Genomic DNA, 8,525 nt, shown 5'->3' on the forward strand with positions numbered 1-8,525 from the left:
GTCCTTACACAACTATTTTCTAGCAGCAAAGACTAGACTTTTGTCCACTTAGTGGTAAATGATAACAGAAAAGACTCAGACTGGAGCATTGCACTGAATCATTACGACCACTGTCAGAAGGGTTTCCCAAAAATAGTCCCAGGTGGCTAGTCATGGTGAGTGACGTCCACACAGACAATGGACAGTCTTCATGAAGACTGCTGGAGGCTGGGTAGGTGTGATTCCTATCCTAGATGAAGCAGGGGCTTCACAATCCTTTAAAACTCTTCAAGTCTATGATACCAACTGTTCTGTTAATGTCCCCCGAAATCTCCTAGAAGTATCCTCTTACATTAGCTAGCAGAACTGGAACTTACCTCCTTCACTTGTGTTTATCTCCTATATGCTATACATCAATGGGAAACAGAAAAAGGCTGCACTGTCAGACATTTTAGCAAGTTTCGTCTTGGCTTACAGATGGGTGCCTTTTCTGTATCTTCAACATGATGGCAAGAAAGGAAATCTTTACATATAAGGCCCCCAATCCTGTTGGACTAGGATTTAGACCCCACCTTTATCATTTTATGTAATCTTTTCTAATTTTGCAGGGGGGTATTTATTTTTATTTTATTTTATGTATGTATGTATATATGTATGTATGTATGTATGTATGTATTGTGTATTACCTGCATGTATGTGAGTGCACCCGCGTTGTGCAGTGCTTGCAGAGGACAGAAGAGGGTGTTGGATCCTCTGGAACTGAAGTTATGAACAGCTGTTAGCTCTCATGTAAGTTCTAGAATTCAAACCTGGGTCTTCTGAAAGAGCAGCCAGTGCTTTTAATCACTGAGTCATCTCTCCCACCCCCAATTTATATAATCTTAACCACTTCCTAGAAGCCCAATTTCCAAATATTGCCCCAGTGAATCTTTTTTTTGGGGGGGGGGTACAATTCCATCCATAATGATTCTGGGTAATATGTAGCCTGGCTTTAGTAGAAGGATAATGCCACTGATGTTCTTGAGACCCTGAAATGTGTGATCTGTGAGAAGAGCATCCTTCTTCTGCTTTCTGGGTACCTACTGCTCCTCATGAAGAGGTGAATACAGAATTGGTTATAATAAGCCTGACTTAACACTTGGCAGGAAGGCTCGACATATGTGTTGCTTATTAAATAACAAGATAAATTAAAAATTTCTTTGGGCCGGGCGTGGTGGCGCACACCTTTAATCCCAGCACTCGGGAGGCAGAGGCAGGTGGATCTCTGTGAGTTCAAGGCCAGCCTTGTCTACATAGTGAGTTCTAGGACAGCTGGGGCTACAGGGAGACCCTGTCTCAAAAAAATTTCTTTGGGTTTGAGGACACTAATGTTGTTTGGGTAGGGGGACAGGTTTCTTTTTTTTGTCTCCCCCACCCTTTTTTATTTTTTTTTTTAGTTTTTGTGCATTTCATATAATACATCTCAATCAAATTTAGACCCCCCCAACCTTCCCCCCCCCCATAGATTCCACTACCAGTACCACCACCACCACCACCAGATTTCAGGTAGTCTGTCATTTGTGCTAAGTCCCATCTGGTCAATCATCTGTATCCAGATGTTCCTCAGTGTAAGCCCATCTACTGGAGTCCAGTTAGCCCATCCAGAGTCACTCCCTTAAAGAAGATCCACTCTCCCCCGCCCCACAGTAATTTTGTCTTTTTGAGAGGGACTCCTGTAGCCACGGGTGAACTGGAACTCCAGGCTGGTCTCAATTTCACAGAGACTCCTCTGCCTCTGCCTCTGAAGTTCCGGGATTAAAGATGTGGGCCACCACTCCTGGCTTGGGGCAGGTGTCTATATTATCTCAACAAAAGACCTCCTTGGGTTGGGTCAGAGCTAGATCTAGTGCCCAAACTTAGGCTCTTCCTCTTTCCCTTCTGCTGAAATAATCCTGTTTCCCATAGACTTTTAGTGACTACTCCATTTGTTTTCTAGGAAGCTAAAGAAACTATTTCGGAAGCTGAAAGATGAGACAGAACCCGGAGAAAGTGACCCTGACCATTCAAAACGTCCAGAGCAGTGGGATCTGGACTACAGCCTGGAGCCGTACACTGGCCTGACTCCTGAATACATGGAAATGAGTAAGAGTCTTCTTTCCCTGGTGGGAATTGTAAGCAAGGGTCTGTGGGGAGGGGCTGGGGCTGCCTGTGCTGCCTGTGCTCTTCTGTGAGCTACAGAAGGTACTCGCTGCTCCTTCAGGGATGCACAACCCCAGCATGGAGGGGTCTCTTCTGCTCTTCTGTAAAATACAATGTTTAGTCTCTCAAGTTCCTTCCTACAGTTTCTAGCATTGCTCAAGCTTAAAGGGAAATAGTAATGCCTGAAATTTAAGGACACGGTTTCTATAAAGGAAGAGCGAGGCAGCCCTGTGACACCCGGGCCAGGATGTGCACATCTTTAAAAAAGGAGAACAGAGGGAAAGTCCCACACTGATCAGATGGGACTAGATAAGGCAGGTTTCCCACAAAAGGATGAAGATGTTTAGTGGGATAAGAGGTAGATCTTAATAGAAGAACATCCGGTTATTTTCTGTAAGAAAAGAGAGCAGAAACATGGGCCAGTGCAGGCTGATAGAAGTTGATCACTTCAAGTGTGGCTTAGAAGACAGGAGTTCCCCATTATGAGTTTTCTAACTTATACCAGCTGCCTTCAACTCTTGACTTTGTGAGAATAATTCTTATTTTCTATTGGTATGAATATTTGAGAAGTCTCTTTCCATAACATGGAACCAAGAAATTAATAGGATAGGATACTGTAGCTCAGGAGCTCAGATCCAGCTCCCACATATTTATCTAGATATCCTAGAGTGACATCATTCAGAGCCAACACAAAAAGTATTTGATTCAATTATTTGTTTGGGTTTTTTAAAAAAATTGAGTCCAGCCAGGCATGGTAGCGCATGCCTTTAATCCCAGCACTTGGGAGGCAGAGGCAGGTGGATCTCTGTGAGTTCAAGGCCAGCCTAGTCTACTTAGTGAGTTCCAGGACAGGAGAGGGGCTACAGAGAGACACTGTTTCAAAAAGACCAAAAAACAGAAAAAAAATTGAGTCCAAAATCTATGCTTTCCTTTTCTTTCTTTTTTTATTGAATTTTTGAGATTTTCATGTGATACGTTTTGATGGTATTTAGTTCCCCTTCCTACTCCAAACCTTCCCCCAACTGCCCCTCCCACCCAACCTAATGCCCTCTCTTAGATATATGATATGGTCTATAGAGTCTGATTTGTGTTCCCAAATGTTCTTTGATGTGGGTCTATCTATTGGACCCACCAAGGGTTCCATCTCTGTAAGACACTGTCTCTTCCCCTCTTAGCAGCCATCAATTGCCAAAAGTTCCTTAAATTGGGTTGAGATTTCTTACCCAATTCCCTGTGTCTAGGCTGAGATGTTTTTGTTTGATTTGAGCTTGCATAGGACTTATGCATGCTGTCACCATTGCTGTGCGCTCATATGAGTAACTGACCAGTTGTCTAGAAGATTCTCTTTCTTTGTGGTCCTCCACCCCTGACTCCTCTACATGAATGCTTACAAAGTTATGAGAAGAGTGAATCAATTAAAACTTCTAGTTTAGAATACTTTATGATTTGGGGAGGAAATTCATTCTAAGGTTTTAGAGAATGAAATTGATACTGTAGATGAAAGAAACAGAGATCACAGAATAAAACAGCCACACATGCAACAGAACATTTGGAAATAGAGAAAAAAAAAAGAAAAATGTCTCCCCAAACTTCCCTCCAAATCCAGCTTTTAAAAGAGTAGTTTAATTCTGTTTCTTAGATGCTTTTTTTTATTAAGATTTTAAAAATAAAGCGGTCATGTATGTACTTATTTCTCTTGTTCAATTTGTATGAATAGATGATTTCCCAAATGTCTCATATTCAAAACTAACAGCTGCATAATAGTCCCAAAAATGAATTCAGTGGGGCTTATTTGCATTTGCCTGTCTTCTGATGAAAACTATGGAGGTTTGTTTTCCAACTCTGTCCCTATTTCAGTGTTCTCATACAGAGTACTCTCCCCTTTATGCATCGTTTCTTCCTCATGAAATACTATTGCATCAAGGTTCATTTGATCAGGGGTGAATAGTTGATCTAAAATATGTTCATTGTCTGGTTCTTGACTCCTCTTAGCACATTATTTTCTGAAAGGATGAGACCAGTTCCCCAAGCTCCAGGGATGTATGGCAATGCCCTTTTTAGTTGAGTACAAACTCCTCAACACCCTGTAGTCGTGTGATGTCTTGTGCACACTCATTCCAACTTGTGGAGCCGAATGTTCCAGACTCATCCTTAGCTTTGCTTTATGCAGTGCTTCCTCAGTGAAGGAAGCCAACCCCAGTTCCTCCTTGGTGGTATCATTACTTATTTGCTTTTCAGTCTTAGCATTACATTTGATACCCACACTAATGGGATCTTATCGAATTATGGTACCATTTCTCAAAGATCTGTTCTTCAATAGACCTACTCCACCAAGCTCCAAAGAACACTGGGGAGGAACTACAGCTTATTTATCTTCATGTCCCCCAGAGTCCAGGAGATTTCCTGGCACATAACAAGCACTCAGTGTGTAAGATAAACAGATGAGTAGATGAATGAATTAGGATTGAATGAATAAGCATGCTTCTTAATTATTGAGGAAGTTAGTTTGTTATAATAAACTTAAGAAGCAAATGAAGGATCGTTTTCAAAGTAGGACTTTGTAGAGGGTGGATCAGAGATGCTGTGATGCAGTTTCCTTTTCTGGATATGAATTTAAATTACAGATCTGCAAGGTGTCCTCCAGTAAGAGCAAAAAGCACATTTCAAAGAAGGCAACAACAGCCTCGTGGCCATGAGCGACTGTTGACAAAGGAAAGTAAATGGTACTAATAGCTTTTGGATAAGGAGAATTTGGTTACAGACCTGGGATTAGTGGGGAATCCTGAAGATAGAAAAGTTCCTATTTCACGTAAGGATGGAAGGAATAGTTGTAAAATCTTGATCATTAAAGGGCGTATGAACACTTCCCTTGGAAAAATGGGCCACAAGTATACAAGGCAGGTCATAAGACCATGGAGGAAGTGAGAAAACACAGGTGGACTTATTTAATTCTTCTTTTTATTTCTTTTAACACTACACTTCTGTTAAGCATCTAGAGGAAGGAGTGAGTATAGAGACCAGGACAGTCTCTTTACCAAGTCAGAATGGCAATGCTATTGATCGAGTCAACATCTCTATTAATATTAACACAGTCTTGCTTAGAAGAGGAAGAAGCTTAGACTTGCATGGGTTTTCTAAACTGAGTTCCACAGAAATGCTTTCATTTTTCTAAGAATTTCAATCTTTTCAGAGGCACGACTATCTTACTTCATGTTATATTTTATATTAAATATAAGAACAGTGTTTTCTGGATTATGTCCTTTTCATTTTTATTTCTGGCCTATCCTCTTCAATCAAAAACAAAACTGTAGAGTAAATGCTACCAAACTTTATGGAGCAATGTATGTTATGGTGCCAAGACCCCTGGGAAGGACCACTTAGACTCTAGGTGTTCCAAATTAGCTGAATTTATTTAGCTTGCAAGAGACTGCACTCTCTGGGCTGGGATTTAGAGAGTGTTGCAGCAACTCAGAGGAAAATAGAGGTTTTAAAGGCAAAAACCACATCCTGGGGAAACAGGCAGTTACTCAAAAATAAGCAATCACATGTTTGTTCCTGCAGGTGTGCAAGCAAGCAAGCAGTTACAAAAGCCAGATAAGCCTTAACTGGAACCTTATGGGTTTTATGGGTGTGTTTCTCTGTGGTCAGCTCTTCCTGGAACTGCTGGTCCGGGCCAGGGCAGGGATGGCTCATCAAGATGTCAGTCTTATACAAAATGGAGGAGCTCAGGCTATCAGAGTAAAGGATGCTTCGTTACACTCTAGAGTCACATCACAGCGCTCCTAATCTTGTGTTGCGTGCTAGCTATATATGTGACTCTAGCCTTGATGCTTATAGTCAGCCATGCCTAATTTTCCCACTCTGAAATGTGGATTTAGTTATAATATCACCCACTACCTGGCGATATGGGAAGATATCAGAGTTCTTGCAATCTGGAACAAAGAAATCGGCAGAGACAGAGTAGAAAGAGAGATTATTTATTTATTAAGAAAAGATATAATTCCATAGGAGGTACTGGCCAGAGCAGAGAAAATGAGTTTAATAACTCAAATGACACCATGTGCACAAAGAATGTGGTGTAGCAATGACTCTGGGACTCATTTGCACAATGCAGGCTGTTCTACACGTGCTCCATTGAATTTATGGAGTTCTACATAATACAACTTCCTCATTGTTGCATTGCATGTCTCATTAGCATGTTACCCATCCAGGCAGGATGTGTAAGTATATGTTTTAGTATTGAAATGCCTTCAAGACACTGTTGTACCTTTCCACTGGCCCAGTGGCTCACCCATTCTAACAAACTAAGGGGTCTAATTAAGGGGTTGCAGCTGGCAAGTTTCTCAGCCTCCCTCTTTGCCAACAAAAAGGTTTTTCTTCTATGCCAATTTTGAAGCCTTTGTGTAAGGTCTTCCAAGCCCTCACTGTTGCCCTTGTCTGCGGTGCTCACAGGATTGTGCTGAGAATTAGATGAGGATTGCCAAGTAGTTAAAGAGCTTGTTGACATAGTCCCTCAACAAACATTAGCCATGGTTATTCCTGTCAAGACTCCAATTTCTCGCAACTCTAGGTTTTCAGCTAAAAGCTGTAGTGAGCCCTGGTGGTTCTAGTCCCATTAGCATTAGAATTGGGTAGGAAACCTGAAAGAATGTGGAGACCGGAATCCATGGCAAACCTGAGTGGTGCATTCAGGAGTCCACCTCTACTGGACACATCTGGAATCTCCTTTTGTCATCTGTTTATTTAAAACCCATGGCTTTTGTTCCTTTTGTCATGCAAGACTTAATCACCATTGTCTTCCTACCTCAGGAATTCAATTACCCCTCCCAAAAGCTCTCTGCACCTGAAGACAGCTGAAATGTTAGGGCCCCTGAGGCCAGCACTGTCTAGCTGAGATGAATTTCTTCTGTCATTCACAAAGCCATTAGAGGAAATTTCACTTTTTTTAGTGATGATCTTAAGTCTTATTAAACCCTAATAGAAAGTGAGGAGATTTGGGAGTTGTATGTTTACTTATGATTTATTTGGAGTTGAAGTCAGAGGCTTTTTTTAAATAAATAATTTATTGAGAATGTCATACATGCATATAAGGATTTGATCAAATCCATGCCCACTCCCTCCCCTCCAACTCCTCCCATATCTCCCATCACTATTTTCTGATAACTTCATGTACTTCTTCTTCTTTTATTTATTATTTATTTATTTATTTATTTATTTATTTATTTATTTATTTATTTATTTTTTAGATAAAGGCCCCCAAATATTTTTTGACATTTTTGGCCTTTGGAACAGAGTAGGTTGCCAAAAGGCCTAAGGACATTGTGAGTTTTAACCAAGAAACTGGCTACTTTTCTTTGGGGTCTTTTTACCCTAATTGCCTAGTGAATTCCTACTTCCTATTCTTATCGCACCGTCCTCTGAAGAGGTTACTGAAATTGCCAAGAGGGAATTTGGATGCAGACCACTCTGGCTTCTTCCATGCTGAACAGGGACACAGTGTGAGGCATCTGGAGTACCCCTTTAGTGGGTCTATCTAAAAGACTCCCAAATTGCATAACTCTTATCTCAAGGAGGAAAAGAAAGTCTTTGAATCGTAAAGAGAAGTAAAGGCAAGAGTAATTAGCATTACAAGTTTTAGACAGGGAACTAGAAAAAAGTCAGAACAGGGCAATTTTCAAATGCTCATGAGAGTCCATTGGAATTTCTTGACAAGGGCTTCCAAAAGCATCCCTCTATTGAGTTCCTCCTCATTTTTCTTTTGTCTTCCAAGGCTGGACTCAAGAGTGATGGATTCAGGATTTGCTTTCAGGTATTTTGATAGCAGTTGGAGTAGTTAGAATCAGGTCAGTTCCTTCTCAAAGGCTTCCAGATAGGGGGAGAAAACAAATTTATCCATCATCTTAGAACAATAGCTGGTTGTCTCCCTTAGCTACAGGTAGGCACTACAGTATTGGAGACCAAGATTTGAAGTCTTACATCTGAGCAGCACTTTCTGGTTAGGAACAAAATCATCAATGAGAAATAATTGTCTAAACAACTACTTTTTATATAGACGTAAGCCTAATGTCTGGGAAGCGTAATCCCATCGAAATACACCGATGACTTTACTCTTTGGTTATACTTTCCTTTTGGGTGTTTAAGACTATGTAGTTGGCCTAAATAAATCAATTTATTTTTACTCTTAAGGTCATTTGAGGAGTTGTTCCTCAGGGGTCACATGGGCTTGGGAGGAGCTCCTGGTGCCTTTCTTTTACCAGTTCCATCTATGTGAAGATAAGTCAAAGGTCCTGCTTGACCGTGTCTGGCTTCACTTGGAAGCATGGATGAGATGTTTCCTCTGAGTTGACCCTCCTCTTTATAGACTGGAC

The 8,525-nt window shown here is 41.0% G+C and overlaps 1 protein-coding gene across 7 annotated transcripts in view; it reads left to right on the forward strand.

The window, feature by feature from the left end:
- Ano2 (anoctamin 2) overlaps positions 1-8,525 on the forward strand; it is a 382,995-nt gene that overhangs the window by 333,713 nt on the left and 40,757 nt on the right. For all 7 annotated transcript variants that reach the window (XM_008825440.2, XM_008825443.2, XM_008825439.2 and 4 more), the window contains one exon: positions 1,955-2,100. In XM_008825440.2, coding sequence (XP_008823662.1) covers positions 1,955-2,100 — 146 coding nt within the window. The remainder of the gene's footprint in view (positions 1-1,954; positions 2,101-8,525) is intronic.

The sequence above is a fragment of the Nannospalax galili genome, unplaced genomic scaffold, assembly GCF_000622305.1.
Source record: "Nannospalax galili isolate Female #2095 unplaced genomic scaffold, S.galili_v1.0 scaffold589, whole genome shotgun sequence".
Classification (NCBI taxonomy): domain Eukaryota; kingdom Metazoa; phylum Chordata; class Mammalia; order Rodentia; family Spalacidae; genus Nannospalax; species Nannospalax galili.